General features: G+C 38.6%; 1 protein-coding gene across 4 annotated transcripts in view; it reads right to left on the bottom strand.

Annotated features, from left to right (window-relative positions):
* FAM120C (family with sequence similarity 120C) overlaps positions 1-20,601 on the bottom strand; it is a 139,773-nt gene that overhangs the window by 78,581 nt on the left and 40,591 nt on the right. For all 4 annotated transcript variants that reach the window (XM_054695706.1, XM_037512349.2, XM_037512351.1 and 1 more), the window contains exons 5-9: positions 14,055-14,157; positions 13,416-13,492; positions 12,693-12,973; positions 11,347-11,620; positions 10,625-10,796 (exon numbers count right to left, since the gene is read on the bottom strand). In XM_054695706.1, coding sequence (XP_054551681.1) covers positions 10,625-10,796; positions 11,347-11,620; positions 12,693-12,973; positions 13,416-13,492; positions 14,055-14,157 — 907 coding nt within the window. The remainder of the gene's footprint in view (positions 1-10,624; positions 10,797-11,346; positions 11,621-12,692; positions 12,974-13,415; positions 13,493-14,054; positions 14,158-20,601) is intronic.

Here is a 20,601-nt window from a genome sequence, read left to right as displayed (position 1 = left end):
GTTTACATCATTATTATATATGGTTCAGAGGAATATGCTCATAGCTTCTCAGAACATATATCACTAACCCCACTTACCCTAGAGCACCCATAATCCTTTTATCATTAGGCCTTATCACTATTTAGCTCAAATCCCCACCCCTTCTAGTCACCTCAATTCTGTAGCCATTTCTAGACCTTGTTTTGGTTTAGTTCTGTTTCTCTATATTTCACATATGATTGAAATCATTTGGTATTTGTCTTTTTTCTCTCTGGCTTATTTCTCTTAACATAGTCCCCACCAAGTCCATCCATGTTGTCACAAATGGCAGGATGTCATTTTTTTAAATAGCTGAATAATATTCTATCAAGTATAAGTATAACATGTTCTGAATCCAGTGATCTGTCCTTTGGCACTTAAGTTATTTCCATACTTGGCTATTGTAAATTACTGCTACAATGAACACAGAGGTGCACAAATCCCTTTGAATTAGGTTTCTTTTTTTCATTCTTTGGATAAATGGCAAGGAGTAGAAATACTGGATCGTATGCCACACTTATTTTTAATATTTTGAGAAAACTCTATATGGTTCTCCACAGAGGATGGAGCCAGTATGCATTCCCAGCAGTGTACAAGGGCTTTTGTTTTCTCCACACACTCAGAAACTTTTGTTGTTTGTTCTTGTTTCAATATGAGTCATTCGCACAGTTGTGAGGTGGTGCTTCATTGTGGTTTTGATTTGCATTTCCCTGATGATAAATGATGTTAACATTTTTTTTAAGATTTATTTATTTATTTTTATTTATACACGAAATGGGTACATTCGGAAGCACGAGAGGGTGAGAGAATTCACCAGAGCAGGGAACAGAACAGACTGACAAAATACACTGCTGAGGGGAGCAGCGGGCGCAGCAGGAGAGGTCTGCGCACCATGTGGGACCCTAGCCAGCAGCTGGGGATGGAACCGGCTCAACCGCTCAACTGCTGCACCACCAGGGGAGGCCCAATGTTAATATTTTTTCATGTAACTGTAGGCCATTTATATATCTTCTTTGGAGAAGTGTCTATTTAGCACCTCTACCCATTTTTTGTTTGGTTCTATGTCCTCTTTTTATGGAGTTGTAGGTGTCCTATGTAGATTGTGGCTATTAGCCCCTTACTGAATGTATGGTGTGCAAAAATTTTCTGCCATTCAGCAGGGTATCTTTTTGTTTTACTGATAGTTTTCTTTCACTGTGTAGTAGCCTTTTAGTTTGATGCAGTCCCAGTGTTTTTTATTTTCCTTGTTGTTAGTACTGAGTCCCCAAAGACATTCCTTAAGTCAATGTTGTGGAGTATTTTGCCTATGCTTTCTTCTATGTATTTACTGGGTTCTGGTTTTATACCTGAGTCTTTAATCCATTTTATTATAATGTATGACATGAAAGTGGTCTCATTTCATTTTTCTGCATTTGGCTGTCCAGTTTTTCCAACACCATGTGTTGAAGAGATTTTCTTTTCTCCATTGTATACTCTTGATTTCTTTCTTACAGATTAACTATCCTTTCAAATGTGGGTTTATTTCGGGGCTTTCAATTCTATTCATTGGTTTGTGTGTTTTTACTTCAATACCATGATGTTTGATTACTATGGTCTCAAAATATACTTTGAAGTCTGGAAGTGTGACAACTAGGTCAAAATTGCTTTGGCTACTTGGGGTCTTTTGTGGTTCCATTTATTTATTTATTTTTAAATTTTTATTTTTATTTATTTTTTTAAATAATAAATTTATTTTTATATCCCCATACAATTGCAACCCCCCATTCTGACCCCAATCCCTCCCCTCCCGCCCCTACCCTCCAAAAGTGTCTCTGGTTCATAGTTTTTGTTGATTTTGATTTTCACTTTCTTATAGTTATTCATTTTCCTGGTCCCTTATTTAAGTTTTCTAGATTCCTGCTATGAGTGAGACCATCTGGTATTTTTCTTTTTCTTTTTGGCTTATTTTGCTGAGCATGATCCCTTCCAGAGCCATCCATGTTGCTGCAAATTGCATGTGTTTATCTTTTTTGAATGCTGAGTAATATTCCATGGTATATATGTACCACATCTTCTTGATCCAGTCATCTATTTTTGGGCATTTGGGCTGTTTCCAAAGTTTAGCTATTGTAAATAGTGCTGCTATTAACATAGGGGTGCAGGTGTTCTTTGGAATTGATGTTTCTGTGTCCTTTGGGTAAATACCTAGGAGTGGAATTGCTGGATCATATGGAAGCTCTATCTTTAGTAGGTCCAGAAATCTCCACACAGCTCTCCATAGTGGTTAGCTTTGTTTCTCTGAAGCAGGTCATTGGAATTTTGATAGGGATTGCACGGAGTCTGTATATTGCTTTGGTTTAGACAGATATTTATATTATGTTAATTCTTCCAATCCTTGAGCATTGAATCTTTCCATTTCCTGTGTCTTCCATTTCTTTAAGCAATGGCTTGTGTTTTTCTTGAATAGGTCTTTCAAGTCTTTTATTGTTTATTCCCTTTTTAATATTTGAAGCTAATGTAAATGAGATTGTTCTCTTGATATTTTTTCTCTTCTAGTTCATTATGTGCATATAGGAATGAAACTGATTTCTGCATATTGACTTTGTAGCCTGCCTTTTTACTGCATTTATTTATTACCTGTAAGTGTTTTAATAGGGCTTTCCAAATGCATAAAATCATGTTATCTGCAATTAGTAGTAGTTTTATTTTCTCTCAGATTCATGTTATATCTTTCTTTTGCCTAATTACTGTGGCAAAGGCTTCCAATACTGTGTTGCATAGTAGTGGTGAGAGTGGACATCCTTGTGAAACTGGTCTTAGAGAAAAAGCTTTCAGTTTGTCAACAGTGAATATAATGCTAGCTGTGGGTTTAGCATACATGGACTTAATGTTGAGGTATGTTCCTTCTATCCATTCTTAGAAAAAGTTTTTATCATAAATGGGATAGGAATATGTTGAATAACTCCCGTGCATCTATTGATACAAACATGACTTTTTAAAAGATTTATTTATTTATGCATACAAGAACTGGGGTACAGGCCAGAGGTGTGAGGGTGAGATGATTCGCCAGAGACAGAGTGGGGAGTAGAACAGGTGGATCTACTGAAATACACTGCTGAGAGGAGCAGCGGGAGAGTCAGGAGAGGTCTGTGCCATGTGGGTCACCTCCCTGACCAAGAATTAAACTCATGCTGCAGTGGCTGCACATAGCTTCATAGTGCTGCGTCTTAACCCCTTGCACCACCAAGGAGGAACCCAAGCATATAATTTTTATCATTCACTAGTAAATTCTTTGTTTTGCCCTAGTCTGATTTTCCCAACAGAATGTGTTTGGGAACATTCCATCTTCTTCTATTTCTTGGAAGAGTTTTAGAAGTATAGGTATTAGTTTGTCTTTGAATATTTGGTAGAATTATTTGAGTGATTTCTTGTTTCTTGATGTAACCCTGTATTGCTACATACTTCCCACTTAGAACTGCTTGTGCTATGTCCCAGTACCTCTGGAAGTTCATTTTATGTGAAATAAGTATGACCCTCCCTGCCTCTCTCTGGTCACCATTTACTTACAGGGTTGTTTATTGACCGTTTACTTTGAACCTGTGTTTATCTTTAGAGACCAGATGGTCTCCTGGAGGCAACAGAAAGTTGTTTTCTGATTCAACCCATGACTGTTTGCCTCTTGATTGGTGAGTTCAGTCCATTAATATTTAGAATGGTAACTAATATATGAAAATGTGCTACTGCCATTTTATCTTTACAGCCTGTTCTATTTATTTTCTTGCAGTTTTCTTTTGCTTTGGCTTAGGTAGGAGTGCTCCTTTCAACATTTCTTATAGGGTAAGTCTGATGGTTGCAAAATCCTTCAGTTTCTGTTTGTCTGGGGAAACCTTTATTTCTCCCTCATGAAGGAGAGACTTGCAGTATATAATGTTTTTGGCTAGCAGTTTTTATCTTTAAGTATTTTCAATCATCATTACAACCTCTCCTTGCTTGTAAGATTTTTTTCTTCTTTTTTTTAAAGATTTATTTTATTTATGCATGCATGCAAGTGCTGGGGTACATGCCAGAGGTCGGGTGGTGGTGAGAGGATTCACCAGAGACAGAGTGGGGAACAGAACAGGCATATTGATTGGAAGACACTATTGAGGGGAGCAGCGGGCAAAACAGGAGAGGTCTGCAGCGCCTTGTGGGTTAGCTCCCTGGCTGGGGATCAGACTCATGCTGTAATGGCTGCCAATAGCTTCATAGTACTGGCATTTAACCCCTTGCCTGTAAGATTTCTTCAGAGAATTCAGTTGCAAGCCTGAATGGAACACCTTTACAGGTTATCTTCTTTTGCACCTTCATTGCCTTCAATATTCTTTCTTGGTTGTTTGTAGTTTTTCTTCTCCCTGCTGCTTGTTTTCTGATTTGTCCTATGCCTTGGGACACTGTGTCACTGGTACTGGCTGCATCTCTTTGGTGAGCTCAATCTGGGATGTCAGAAGCTCTGATTGTCAGGACAGCCCTTTCTCAGTTCTACAGTTTCCAGACATGAAGCTCCCTGTCTTAAAGACTGCGTGTCTGGGAGTACCCTCCTGCGCCGTCGGTCTGCCTGGCAGTGGCTGGATCCCCGTTTGGGCACTAACTGCTGGCCAGTTGTGGGGCCTGGCTTGTGCGGGGTTTCAGCTCACTTGACTGTGGGGACAGCCCTTTCTCAGTTCCATACAGTATGGGTGAGGTCTGGACTCAAAGCTCCCTGTCTTAAATATGGCGTGTCTGGGAGACACTCCACTGTGCCCTAGGTCTATACTGGCAGTGGCTGGATCCCCCTCTGGGCACCAATTGGTGGCAAGTCACAGGGCCTGGCTTGTGCGGGATTTTGGCTCACCTCTGACTGTGGGGACACCCTTACTCAATTCCACACATTTTTTTGTGAGGTCCGGACGCAAAGCTCACTGTCTTAAATATGGCGCGTCTTGCCATCACTCAGTGAGGGTCATTCACCTCAGTGACAGTTCCCGCATGTTCCCCCAGGAATCTAGTTCGCAGGCACAGGGACCTGGGCAGCAGCGTTTAGCGTATACTTTTCGAGTACATGCACACCTTTCCGCACAGGCTTACCAGCTGTCCTTGGGCTTTATGTAGGTCTCTCCAAGGAGTCCTTATCTTCCTCTAATGGCACCCGAGCTGTTTGCTCACCTCTGAGGCAATTCCCGCAAGGTTCTCCAAAGTTCCCGTGCATGGGGTGCAGTGCCTACAATAGTTCCTTTCCACTCACTGTCCCGCTTGATCTGTAGTTTGTTCTTGTTTTTTGTTTTCTCCTTTCTTTTGGTTGGAGTGTGGTGGCTTTGTGGGTGGGGGAGGGTAGCAGGGTTCTGAGCTTTCCTCTCTTCTCATCCTCTTTTATGGCAACTTTCCTTTTCGGGCAGTTTGCCAGAGTCGCAGTCGCCCATTTAACTTCCATGTCCTGTTTCTCACAGGGATCTGCTGCTTTTCCTATTTTTTTTTTTTAAATGGGGGGACTTACAGCGTTTCCCCACTGCCATGTTGATTCGTCCCTTCAATATTCTTTCTTTGTTTTAGACTCTTGCTACTTTCACTACTGTGTCTTGGTGTAGGTCTCTTCAAATTTAGGAAACCAGGTGTTCTTTAGCTTCATGAATTTGTGTACTTAATTCCTTCTCTTAGTTACAGAATTTTCTTCTATTATTTCCTAGGCTCTCTGTCTTTCCCTTTGGGGACACTCATTATTCTTATGTTGGCTTTTTTAATGGTGTTGGATAGTTCTCAAATTGCCTCTCCATTTCTATTATATCTCATTTCTCTCCTTCCAGTTGGGTCCTTTAGTGCATTATTATCTTCAAGGTCACTGATTCAATCCTCCATTTGATTTTACCCCCATAATTTACTCTAGAGACTTTGATTTCATGTATTATGTTCTTCACTTTGTGAATTTCTGTTATTTTCTAATTTAATGATTCAATGACTATCTTCTGGTCATTGATTTTATTTCTGAGCTCATTAATTTGTTTTCCTAAATTTAGTTGTTTTTCTTTAATTAGCTTTTCTGAAATCTTCTGTATTTCTGAGTTTTCTTCTCTCTCCTTGACTTTTTTTATTATTGCCAATTCTGAACTCTATATGTGATAAGGAAAAAAAAAGTCTTCCATCTTTGTTAAGAATAATTTCTTTTTTTTTAAAAAAAGATTTATTTTCATTTATTTATTCATACAAGAACTGCGGTATAGGCCACAGGTGGGTGGGTGAGGAGACTCACCAAAGACAGAGTGGGGAACAGAACAGGCAGTTCTACTAAAATACACTACTGAGAGGAGCAGTGGCTGGGGACTGATATACCTTGATAGCACTGAGACTTTAACCCCTGCGCCACCAGGGAGGCCCAATTCCATATTTTTGCATATGAATTTTGGAGAGTTGTTCTCATTCTGTGATGTTATGCTCTCTAGAGGACTTGTATTTCCATGTATTTTATATATATATATATATATATATACACACACATATATATATATATTTGCTATCTTACTGTTATTTTGCTATTTATAGTTTCTCTATTTTATTACTGTTTTTTATAACTTCATCAATAGCTTAAGGAGTTAAACTATTTTATTTTTCCCACAATTGGTGCTGTGGATAGTTCGATTTTATTTTGGTCTTTGTTGACTTTCATACATACTGGGATCCATTTTGCAGTTACTGAGCCAACAGGGTGGTGTAGGGGTTTGGAAAGAGTCTAGAAATTACTATGTATAAGTTAGGGTGGGGATGTCTCCTGTTTTAACCTCTCCCTATATTCCCTCCTCTCAGGGGTTTGGGATGAGATACTCAGCAGTCCCTGTCCTCTCAGTATATCTGACAAATCCTCTTAGGAGATGGGGAGTGCAGATCAGAATACTTGCTCTACCATTATCTCTACCATGAACTCAGCTGGTGTTGAGCACCACAGCCGATCCACAAGGCTTTCCCATCCATCCTTCAAGGGTGTTTGCCTCTACACAACTTCTGCTCCCTCCTCACCATACTCCCTGGTTAGGCCAACAGCCCTGCTACCGTTGCGCTCTACTCTAACCATGACCTCCAGTTCCTCTCTCCACACCCCTCTATTCAGTGTAGTGAAACATTTTTTATTATTTTTTATTTTTTACATCATTGTTCATTTTTAAACAATGTTTGCTTCCCTGTCCCCAGGTATAGTCCCCCTTGAATTTCCTTCACCAATGCACCCATGCACCATCACCACAGTCCCCTGTGCTCCTCCCTCCCTTCATCTGACCCCTCTTCCTCCTCTTCCCCTGCAGGATGTCTCTGATTTATAATTGTCTTTTTTGTTTTGTATTATTATTTTTCCCCTGATGTCTTATTTGGTTCCCCTATATTCCTCCTATAAGGGAAACCATCCAATATTTTTCTTTTTCTTTTTGACTTATTTCACTGAGCCTAATTCCTTCTAGCTCCATCCATGTTGCTGTAAATGGCATGAGTTTATCTTTTTAGATTGCTGAATAGTATTCCATTGTGTATATATACCACATCTTCTTGATCCAGTCATCTATTTTTGGACATTTAGGTTGTTTCCAGGTTTTACCTATTATAAATAGCACTGCAATAAACATAGGGGTATAGGTACTTTTTCTTAATCAATGTTTTTGTGTCCTTTGGATAGATCCCTAGGAGTGGAACTGCTGGGCCATATGATAACTCCATTTTTAGTAGACTGAGGAACCTCCAGAGAGCTCTTCATAGTGCTTGGACCAGTTTGCACTCTAACCAGCAATGTAGGAGAATTCCTTTTTCACCACATCCTTGCCAACATTTGTTGTTGCTAGTTTTTTTTTTGATATGCACCATTCTTACTGTTGTAAGGTGGTATCTCAATGTGGTTTTGATTTGCATTTCCCTGATTATCAGGGATGTTGAACATTTTTTCATATGCCTGTTGGCCATTTGCATTTCTTTTTTGGAGAAATGTCTTTTAAGTTTTTCTGCCCATTTCTTGACTGGATTGTTTAATGTGGTGACACTCTTTAGTGTCCAACCTGTTGAATTTTGTACTGCTCTCTGCTGTCCAAAGGATAATCAATCCCACTGCTATCTACAGGGTCACACCTCAAATCTCTCTTTGAAGCTACTCTGTGAGCTATAACCAGTGGGACACAGGTCCTGTCATTGGCTTCCTGGCTGGCAGCTAGGCTCCCACAACTAGTGGTTGAAGTGTCAGTGTTCTCTCAGGTGGAGGCTGGACTTCTATAGCAGGTTGCTGGAGGTCAAGGGGAGCTGGCTGTGCTCTCGAAGCTGGTAGCTGGAGGCTGGGTTCTAAAGGTTGCAACTATGGGCCAGGAGCAACCTGACTCTCATTCACGGAGTTGGCAGCTGGAGGATGAAGGCAGGGCTTGTAATGAATGCTGGAGGCTGGATTCCTGCAGCTGATGACTAGAAGTTGGCAGTAGCCTGGCTCTCACTCTCACAGCTACTGGCTTATAACCTATCTTTCATGGCTGACAGCTGGCTGATCACTGTGCTAGGGCCCTCCCTTATGGATGTTGCTCCCAGTATACAATACCCTCTATCTTACCTTTAAGAGTTATTGGCTTTGTTCTGTTGCACTGGAGGGAGAGTATAAGGAGTAGGTGAGCCTAAATCTTCACTCTGCCACTATCTTGCCTGAGTGTTGAGAGAACATCTAAAAAAACAGGACTTCATGTCTTCTGATAAGCAATCAGCTGCTATTCATGTTATATTTCTCCTAATAGGTAGTGTCATTTCTCTTTGTCGCCTTTCAATAATTTTCTATCTTTAGCTTTCCAAGTTATGACCATAATGCATCCTGGCATAGATTTCCTTGAGTTCATATTGTTTGTAATCTACTCAGTTTTTGAATCTGTGGACTTATATTTGTGCTGAATTTGGGAATATTTCAGCCATTATTTCTCTGAATACTCTGGCAGTCCCACCCTCTTTTATGTTTCTTTCTGGGACTCTGAAGACAGAAATATATGTTGTCATCGACCTACTAGTCACTGTTCATTTTTTTCTATTTTATGTTACTTGGATTTGATAATTTATACTGTTCAGTCTTCAAGGTCAATGACTATTCTCTCTGTTGTCTACAATTTGCAATTTAACACATCACTATTTTTTAGTTATTGCATTTTTTTGTTAGTCACTTCTAGTCTTTCTATCTTTTATTTCTTTATTAAGACTTTCTATTCACAGAGCTGGCAGCTGGAGGCCACAATGCACCTCTGGCCTACACCCCAGTTCTTGCATACAGTGTTTTTATGATGGCAGCTTTGAAATTCCTTTTTTTAAAATTTATTTATTTATACAAGAACTGGGGTACAGGCCACATGTGTGGGAGGCTGAGAGGATTCACCAGAGACAGAGTGGGGAACAGAACAGGCAGACTAACGAAATACACTGCTGAGGGCAGTGCGGGTGAGACAAGAGAAGTCTGCCTTGCTATGCTTTGAAATTCTTGTCAGGTAATTCAAATATCTGTGTCTTCTCAACATTGGTATCTATTGATTTTCTTTCCCTGGTCAGTTTGAAATCTTTCTGGTTCTTGGTATGATGAGGAATTTTCAATTGATATATAGACATTTTGGGTATTATTTTAAAACACTTACTGAATATTATTTAAATCTTATGTCTTAGCAGGTCTTCTCTGATACCCCTCTTGTGGTCTGAAGGGAGACACTGTATTACAATTGTCAAGTGAGAGTTTTCTGCATCCCTACCCAGTCTTATTTAACACCTCCCCAGCTGGAACTATACCTTGTTATAGTCTGGCAAGGGTGGCAATCTAGATTCTTCATTTGACTTGCTGGTGGTTGTGGACCACAGTTTCTCTGTGGCATTGGCTAAGAGTAGAGTGGTCATTATCTAAAAATTTTCTGTGTTGTTTGATTGTTACTTTTGGGCACTTTAGTTAGAGAGAGCAGGCTCTTCTTAGGGCTTTTATTGATCTGTGCCTGTTGGTATTTCTGGTCTGCCAGGTTGTCCCACATCCAGTCTGAGATATATTAGGTAAAAAGAAAACTTAAGGAACACAAAAGTGTGTCATTCCTTGGATACCAAGGTCCTTAGCCAGTTTGCCTCCTCTTTACCTTTTACAGTGTCTGTTGCTTATTTTATATTCAACATTCTGGGCTTTTATTTGAATTTAGTAAGAATAGTGAAAAGTGTCTATCTTTTCAGGCTAGTGAAAAATATGTCTAAAAAAAAGGGAAAAAAAGGAAAATATGCCTTTTTAAAAATCTCAAGGTTCTTTGAACACAGTGATTGACTGTGTTCATTTCAAATCCATGTCACTCTGCAACTTAAAACATTTCAATGGTTCCAACTACCTCTAGGATCAAATCCCAAAACAATAATCTCACCAAGGACAGACTGTCAGATACGCCTCTACATTTCTAAGTCCAGGATGGTTCTTATAAGTTACTCTGAATGGTTAATAATTAAAGAACTGGAGTTTAAGTTAACACATTTCCTATACCCACATGTACTCTGGTGAATTATGCATTTTTTTCAAAGACTGCTTCATAGTCAAAAGGATGGTATACTCACATAGTTATTTTTGTTCTTTGTCAAGCTTTTAGAGAACTATCAAAGCAATTACATTTACCTTCCATAGGCAGTCGCTGCCGTATGGCCAGGCGTTCTATTTTCCGCTGTGTTTCTGCCAGACTGAAAAGGACTCCATACACATACTGACGAGCTGACCGGAATAGGAGAGCAGCTGGAGGCAGCTCCATGTTACACTCATCCTCAATACATACAGGGATCTTAATCTCACCCTAACAAGAAAATGTACCAAGGGAAAGAAGAAAATGAGTTACCTCAAGGTTTGGAAATGAGCTGAGGAGAAGTAGTAATAACTATAGCCTAGCTGCTAAATTTTCTACATGTATTTATACAGCTTCAGACTAAAAAGAAGATATAACCTGGCTAACCACAGTCAGCTTAAAAACAATATTCTATTTTTAAAGTCTTTTGTATGACTGATTACAGCAGACTAAATGGGGAAGTCCATCTTTGACATTTATTTCAGGGATGAATTCATATGGTGAGACTAGAAGAGGGGAACAGCTCAGAAGAAGAAGTACAGAACAAGGACATAACGCCTCTTTTATAGATGGTGTCCATCCTAAACAACAGTCCACCAACTTGGTGCAATATCTTCTTCAAAATCTTACAATTACTCTTCTAGGGCCCTCAGTACATTTGCTCTTCTTTTATCTCCCATCAGATACTAACAGTAAGAATTTTCTCTAGTACCTTACAATTCTAGGAAGTCTGAAGTACAATGTTAAAAGCTGGGAGGTAGGTACCAACGTACTTTCTCACCTTAGTGAGGACATGGTAGATATAGGGGTACATAAGACCCCTTCGGTGTCTATGTTCAGCAACCCGTAAGACTTCTGGTGCTACTGGAGGTAAAGGTGGAATGGTGACGTCCATGTGGTTCCTTGTAGACATAGACAGCAGAGATGGGATATGGGGTTCACCATCACCCAGGCTGACATCTGAAACTCCAGCATCAATGGGATGTACCCAGGATCCTCTATCACCATTTGGATCCTCCCATCCAGGCTGCTGCTGAAGTTTTTCTGTGAGGTGGCTAAAAAATTCAGAAACACAGTGTAGAAGAGAGAAAGGAAGAGAGAAAGACATTCCAATTCAATATATCTATTCTGATTCCAAGGAATCTTACAAACCCTCTGGAAGTTAGAAAACTGGGTTAGTATTGGATTTGACACCTGTCCTCTTGGTGGCCATCACTGCCCTCCTGGCTTCTTTTGTCTGACATAAATCAAAGTGATCAAAAGTCATGGGGACCATTCTGAATCCTTTCCACCTTGCAAGAGGCCATGTGTAAGAGTCTGCTTATGTTCTAAGAAAACAATTATAATTGAAATTTCCAAGCAATTCTCTTTCCCAAGAATAATATGCTTGGAGGAATAATCTAAGAACAAATGAGCTACTACAAAATCCCACTATTTTAATTCTCAGAATCTTTAGTTACTAAGCAATAGAATTATTTCAATACCTCAACTCTTTAAATTATTTTCATTTTTATTTTTATAATCAATCTACACACACATACACACACACAAATTGGGAAATGATAGCCATGATATATAGCATACCCATACTAGAGCTTCCTTAACTAGCTGCTATACTGCCTTTTCCCTCAGTAAACTGGGTATCTGAAAATTACCATCTATACTGCATCAAAATGAACACGAAATGGTCAAGCATAGAGTTTTCCTTCCTTTTTTTTTTTTTTTTTTTTAAAGATTTATTTATTTATTTATACAAGCACTGGGTACAGTCAGAAGCGCGGGAGAGTGAGAGAATTCATCAGAGCCAGAGCGGAGAACAGAACAGGAAGACCGACGAAACACACTGCTGAGGGGAGCAGTGGGCGCGTCGGGAGAGGTCTGTACACCATGTGGGACCCTTGCTGGTGGCCAGGGTTCGAACATGCGCTGCAGAGGCTGCAGGCAGCTTCTCAGCCCAGTGCTCAACTGCTGCGCCAGCAGGGGAGGCCCAAGTTTTCCTTCTTAAGAACAAAGCTGCACAGAACAGCCAGGAACTTACACGTCCCTCATTCCCTTTCCAAGTTACCCACAAAAGAATACAGATGCTTTCTGAAGTCTGTTCCCCTGGGAATGTATACAGATACTTACTCAGAGCTGGCTCCATTTGGCTCATCACCATCAGAAGAAGAGGAGTGGGAAGAGTCTGGTGCCAAAGGAAGTGAGGCTTTAGAAGTCAGATAACTGGGAAACTGGGATGCAGAGGAGTCATAAGAGACAGCCCAATTGGTAAAGTGGCTATCCTGTAGCATGGGATTCTCAGAAAATGTATGTGATTCCCCCAAAACTTGTGGGGAGAAGAGAAGAGAAGAGTTGGGTCCCATTGGGAATGATGGTGGATATTTCATTTTCTGGGGCATATGGTGAGAAAACTAAAGGATAAAACAGAGAGAAAAGCTGTTTAACATCTTACTAGGCTCCAAATGATTCACTTATAAGTTGTAGCCTAATTGATGATACCAGTTGCAGGGACTATTGGGATATAAAAACACCTACTGATAATAACAAAAAATAATTCTAACAGTGATGTATGGAGAGCATCCTCTAGAGTCAGGACAATGAATCAATTCATGTCTTCCAGTATGATTTCTAACATTAGCTAATTTACCTTCACAGTACCATACTGGTTACTGATTTGGATGTTTTCTTTACATAGTTGGTCAACCTCCGGTTGAGACCATGACATGGGTATATATAGCCCTGACATTCTGATTATACTGAATCACCCTAACTCCTTAACTGAGATTATAAAAATCAGAAGTAACCGGAGTCTAATGCTAACAAATGGTCTTAGTTCTCTTCTAAGATAGCTACCATTGGTTTTCCAGCAGTGATAGAGCCCATTTGATTTCGTGGAAGGGGATGATTTCCAAGTCGATTATTTCGAAAACCTGAAGCAAAGAGAAAGGAAAATATTTAAGTAAATCCTAGTAATTTTACTATGTTCGGCTAACCCCATATCACCTGTAAAAAATATTATTAATAGATAAGTTACAATTTATTGAATAGGTACTATGTGCCATGTCAGGAAGCTTACATAAATTATTTCATCTGGTAACAACCCAGTAAAGTAGGTATCATAAGCCATATCTCATACAAATGTGATTTACCAAGATCACATAGTTAGTAAGAGCAGAGGTAGAATTCAATCTCAGGTCTGACCCCCAAAACAGTTATTTTACATATACCAGACCATAATGAAGGGTAGTGCCAGGAGAAGCCTAACCTAAGGAAACAGCACTGGACCCCACCTATAAACTCAAGAAATCAGGGCCCTATCTCATGTCATCTTTCTTGGTATATGGAAATCAAAATGTGAATGTCTAGCAAACAGGAATGACTTCTAGGATTGTATAATACAAAAAGTGATTCCACTGTGGCCTAGGAGTTTCTAAAGGGCTAACTCAATTTTCTCTATGGATAGAGCATCTTGGGATTAGATGGAAACCTTACCTAGAAAGGAGGAGGGACCCACTGGCAGTGGAGAGAGTTTGGTTGTGACCGAATAGTATTCAACTGCTTTCTTGAATCGTTCTATTTTATCTTCTGTCCTGGACTAGATGTTGCAACATCAGGCATTCACAAGAAGAAATAATAGGAGAGTTTGTTTTTTATGCAATTCATACTTTGAGTAAAAACAGCAACAGAAATAAAATATTAAAAGAAAATCAACAGCAATTTTACATGTTGCAGAGAAAATTATGTGGAGAAAGCATTATAGAACATCAAATCTGGAAAATCTTTTAAATAATGCTTAAAATAAATAAATAAAGTTTATTTATATTTTGTGATATTCTAAAATGAGCACATGATCACCTGGGGAAAAACCAGGATAAGAAGAAAATTATATAGTACCACTATTCAAAGATGTTTTGGTGTGTTTCCTTCCAATTTTGTTAAAAATAAACATTTTTAATGAGTCCCAGAACACTGTTGGGGGGACTGGTGTAGCCCCAATGGAAAACTGCATGGAGATTTCTCAAAAGATTAAAAATTGATATACCATATGATCCAGAAATCCACTCCTTGGTATTTATCCGAAGAACATAAAACACTAATTTAAAGTTATATATGGCCTCCTGTGTTTACTGCAGCACTATTTACAATAGCAAAGTTATGGAAACAACCTAAGTGCCCAAGAACAGAGGAGTGGATTAGGAAGACATGGTATACATACACAGTGAAACACTACTCAACTATAAAAAGATAAGAAACCTTGCCATTTGCAACAATTAGGATGGGACTGGAGGTGGTTATACTTTGTGAAATAAGTTAGAAGGAGAAAGGCAAACACTGGATGAGTTCACTGATGTGAGTTGTAGAGAAACAAAACAAAGGAATTGACAAAACTGAACCAAAACAAACCCTAGAAACATGACCTTAGAACTGAGGTTAATAGAGGGGGAAAGTGGAGGTAGGGAAGAAGGGAGAGGGGGCCTAATGCTATGTGGCTGCTTTGGTGGTGAGTGTTGTGTGGTAACATACATCTGAAGAGGTGTGAAACTATTCCCCTAAATCACATACAGTGCTGTAAACCAATGTAATACAATTACAGTGGGGAAAAAAAGAAACAAAGAACTTTCTTTGAAGTAAACCTGGTCTATTTCATTTTTAAAGTTTTTTTTCTCTTTTTATTTAGGTAACTTTACAACACTGTATAGGTTTCAGGCATACATTTTTTTTTCACACCACACCCACCACCAAATGTCCAATTTAGCTGGTCTATTTTAATATACACATTTTTCTACAGTTAATATCATGTCCTTAGTACAATTTTATGTCCTTTTATTTTAGATAATTTTGAATAATTGTATATTTTATCATTATAAATGTATCATAAATTATGTAACCATTGTCCTTATACCTGACATTTAGGTTATTTCCCACATTTGGCTATTATAAGGTATGCAGCAATATCTCAGATTACGCCTTTTGGAAAATGTCTCAAAATTGGAATTATTAATTCAAATGGTATGAACAATAAAACCAAAAGCACTTAAACATAAATAAAAAACACAAGGTAAAATCACTATCTATTGACCAAAATGGTTACAATTAGATTATAAATATAAAGCATTGGCAAGAATATGGATTAACTGGAATTCTATTCATTGCTGGTGGGACTGCATACTGGGATGGTGTGGGAAATACCTTGACAGTTTCTTATAAAGTTAGACATATATTCACCATATGGTACAGCAATCCTAGTCCTAAATAAGTACCTAGGAGAAATTAGTACATATGTTCACCAAGAGATATGAACAAGTATGCTTTATTCATAATAGCCCCAAACTGGAAACAAATGTCTATCAATAAAGAAATGGATAAATTGTGTTATATTCATATACTGGAATAACTATGTAGCAATAAAAAGTACCGATACACACACCGATATGGATAAATCTCAAATGCTATACTGAGTGAAAAAAGAGAAACAAAAGAGTACATATAAATTTAAATACAAGCAAAACTAATCACAGCAATAGAAGTAAAAGTAGTCTACACCTCTGTGAGGTTACAGCTAAATGAGAAAGGGCTTTTTCTTATCAAGTCTTTTCTAATGTAATTTAATAATCCTCTTGAACATATTTATGACTTTTATATTTCATCAAATGGAATATAAGAATTAAAGTCATTTTTAATTCCTCATTATAAATAATGCTCTGATAATATTTTTACATGATTTTCTAAGTTTATTTTATAGGGCAAATTCTTAGAAGCAGAATTACTAGGTCAAAAGTTGTGATCATTTTCATAGACTCTTGACATGTGATACCAAATCTCTCTCCAAAACAAATGATTCAAGTTATAATCTCATCATTTATGCATGAGAGTGCCCAATTCACCATATATGGGGATCTTTCCTGACCACCCTTTCCTGTTCCAGTGTTCAGTATTTTCTGAAAAAACAAGACAAAACAAAAACCCCATTTACTAACTATAACAACTATTAGTTTCTTATAGAAAAAAATAAAATACATAATCAAAAAGCAGGAAAATTTAACATCTTACCTTTCAATTTTTAATTGCTAACATCCCAGGATCTATATGACATCCCAGATTAATATCAATGTTTGGAAAAAATCCAAATAAGTTTTACAAATTACTGACTTACAGAATGATAACTACATAGTAGAACAATGGTCCCTTGGCTTCATTTATTATGCATTCATTATTTCCTCATTATATTTAATAACACACATAATAATTAAAAATAACCTATCAAAACATACAAGCCATAAACAGAGTCTTCCTTTATTACTCTACCTCTCCACCCATTTTCCAGAGGTGACCAATGTTACTAATTTGGTGTAAGTACTGCCATAACTTTTGCTGTGTTTATAAACATACACACACATAAATACACATATACATACACACACACATGAATGGCTTAATTTTTTTCACATCAATGTCATTATATTGCTCTTCAATCTGCTTTTTTGCACTTAACGATATATTTTGTGAACTGTTCAATGTCAATGAGTGTAGGTTATAACATAATTCCCTGAAATACTATATTATATATACTCCCCTCATTTTACCACTCTGTTCTATGCACTGATGGTAAACATTTACTCTTTCCTCATAGGGCATTGCTATAAAACTCTTCCTGACCACCCTTTCCTGCTTGATCCTCCATGATTTTTTTCTTCTTTGTATTATTTATTTGCTTCTATCTCTCCCATTTAACTTCAAGTTCTGTGGGAAAAGAGACAGGTTTGTTAACATTTATATCCTAGTGGCCAGCAAGGGACTTTTCTTATAGACATTTGTTCAGTGGTTGATGTACATCTATATTTAATAAAGTCCTACTCTTGTACAGATTCACAGAAGCCACAAGGTAGCAGAGTAGAATTCTATATTTTGATGCTATGTAAGTTTTTGTATGTTTTCTTTAAAATAACTGTCCTCATAATTCTGCAACTGTCAAAAAATGTTTATTAAAATTAAAAAGCAACAATAAGAAAAAGTTTAAGACATATGTTAAGTGAAAAAAAGGTTAATTTTTACACTGAGATGGCTACCACATAAAAGCACACTTACGAAAGAGACCAGAAAACATTGTAAACCATTCAGGGTAGAATTAGGGGCAAAGCCTCAACTTTTAAATTTTTAAATGAAAAGGAACCCTTATTAATAAGAAGAGTCATTATCTGAGTTCCAAAATACATGAGACTACAAGGGAAGCAAAATATGTAATATTAAAAATATTCACCACTTAACTGAGTACTTAGAAATTTTTCTTCTATCTATATACAATGGAATATTAGTCACTCATTAAAAGGAATGATACTGTGATACATGCTACAACATGGATGAACCTTAAGGATATTATAAGTGGAAAAAGATAAATACTGTATGATTCCACTTATAAAATCAGAGAGACAGAAGTTAGAATGGTGGCATGGGTAGGGAGAGGGAAATGGGAAGTTACCATTTAATGGGTAGAGAATTTCAGTTTTACAAGGTGAAAAGAATCATGAAGATGCATGGTGGTGATGGTTGCACAACATTATGAAAGTATTTAATACCACTGAACTGTACACTTCAAGGTGGGTAAGAAGGTAAATTTTATGTCCTATGCATTTTATCACACTAAAAAAATTTGAAAAGAAAATTTATTCTCCATCTATTCCCTATTGCACTAGCATCTGTCCCTATGAAACATGTCAATTTCTTCATGGGTGAGTCCCTTGCTAATTGTCTAATACAAAGAGCTGAAAATCCAGTGAAAATCAATAAAATGAATGAGCAATTCTGTCATAAGGGTAAGAATTCCTAAAGTAAAAGAAAATGATGGGCTCCTCACAGCACTCTAGATGCTGTGGACACAGTAGGAGCTGATACAGTTAACATTCAACAAAGGAGGAAGAGAGAATTAGAAGGATGATAGCAGGAATGGCACTTGAAAAGACAATGATTTAAATATCAAAAAATATATAAGCAAGAAACTAAAACTCTGAATAACAGAAATATTCCTTTCCATTCAGAGATCAATGGTCTCAAGAGTAGAGTGAACTTCTGATGCTTTTTCTCTCCCTGTCCTCTTGCTGTGTTGACCTGGGAGCTGGACATGGGCAATAATGATCCTCACCCCACTCCTGCACCATGGGGAATGTAGGTTCCACTTGCCTTTCTAGCTCATAGAAACTGCCCAAGAACATTTGCTGAGATGAAAAAAAATCTGGATAGTGCACATGCGTAAGCCCAGTTAAAGCCTCTATATCAAATTTTAAAGATGGAGGTTGGGAAGGACAAGGCTTCTAAATTAATTATTAAAACTGCCACCTACCAATATGGAGTGGTCTGCCTTTTCCTTCAGTCTCTCCTTGCCCTCTGTTCACAGAGACCAGTTTCAGATTACTCCTGGTTTGTGATACAACATGCTGCTTGGTCCCAGACAATAAAGAAGGGTGGCTCAATCAGGTACTAGATATTACAGAGAGTGTGTCTGCAACACACCTAGACTGCATGGAGCTGGGAAAGGGCTGTGCCCACAGAGGTGAACTGAAAAGCCCCCACAAGCCTGTCCCCATCTGGCCATCTGAGCCCAGAGGGGGATCCAATCAGCACCGGGGCAGATTGAGGGTGCATGGAAGTGCTGTTCTGACTGGCCATTTTAGATCAGTGACATTTTGTGTGTCTGTAACACGCTTAGACTGTGTGGAGTTGGGAAAGGGCTGTGCTCCCAGCCAGCGGTGAGCTGAAAAGCCCCACAAGCCAATCCCCATCTAGCCACCAGAGCCCAGCGAGGGATCCAGTCAGCACTGGGGCAAACCACAGGCTGACTGGAAGTGCCCTCCCGACTCCCCATCTTAGATCTTAGATTTGGTGTGTTCACAACACATCTAGACTGTGTGGAGCTGGGAAAGGGCTGCGCCCACAGCCAGAGGTGAGCTGAAAAGACCCACAAGCCTGTGAGTTGAAAATCCCCCACAAGCCAGGCCCGGTCTGGCCACCAGTCTGAGCCCAGAGGGGGATCAGTGGTATGGAGCCCAGTGGGTGATGGTGCCAACACAGGGAAGACTGTGGGACCATAAGACCCTCCTTGGAATTAAACAAATACAGAGGGAGGAGACTGTCTGTGACAGTGACCACTAAGATAATCACAGTACCTGCCCTACCGGAAATCAGACATAGCAGTCTTTGACTTGATTGGACCACTAGTTTCCGACATCCCAGAAAGAGCACACCAAAAAGATGCTGGCCAATACCAGCGACACAGTGTCCCAATACATAGGACAAATTAGAAAACAAGCAGCAGGGAGAAGAAAAACTACATGCAACCAAGCAAATCCTCAGGAAAAAGACATATCACAAAAAGAAAACCACTTACCAGATTGCGACAACAGTGACTTGGAAGAACTTCTGAGCCTTCCAGAAAGAGAATTTAAAACTGCTGTGATTAAAAAAAAAAACTGACAGAAGTCATTAAGGTAAACAACGATGAGAAGAATGAAATTGAGTCCCTAAAGAGGGAAGTGAAGGAAATGCAGAGATGGAGATCAATAATGGAAGAGCTAAAGAACCCTGGGAAAAGCAATGAAAACAGAATAAATGAAAGAGAAGAATAAATAAGCACTCTTGAAGCCACAGAAATAAAAAGAACCAAAACAGAAAAGGAAAGAGAAGTACAAATGAAAATGATTAAAGAAAGACTTCGGGAATTATCTGACTCTATGAGGAAAGGAAATATAAGAGTTATAGGAATCCCAGGAGGAGAGGAGAGAGACCTAGGAACAGAGAACATATTCAAGGAAATAATTGAAGAGAACTTCCCAAACATGAAGAGGAGCTGAAAATAGACACACAAGAAGCAAGAAGAACATTAAACTACCATGATGAAAGGAAAAATACATCAAGCCACATAACAGTAAAGCTCCCAAGAATCCAAGACAAGGAAAAAATAATGAGCTGACAAGAGGGAAGAAACAGATAACATTCAAAGGAAAACCAATCAGACTGACATGAGACTTCTCAGAAGAAGTCAAGGAGA

Source organism: Talpa occidentalis, unplaced genomic scaffold, assembly GCF_014898055.3.
Source record: "Talpa occidentalis isolate TD23 unplaced genomic scaffold, MPIMG_talOcc4v2.1 talOcc4.15, whole genome shotgun sequence".
Classification (NCBI taxonomy): domain Eukaryota; kingdom Metazoa; phylum Chordata; class Mammalia; order Eulipotyphla; family Talpidae; genus Talpa; species Talpa occidentalis.
This window is presented reverse-complemented; position numbering and strand designations above follow the sequence as displayed.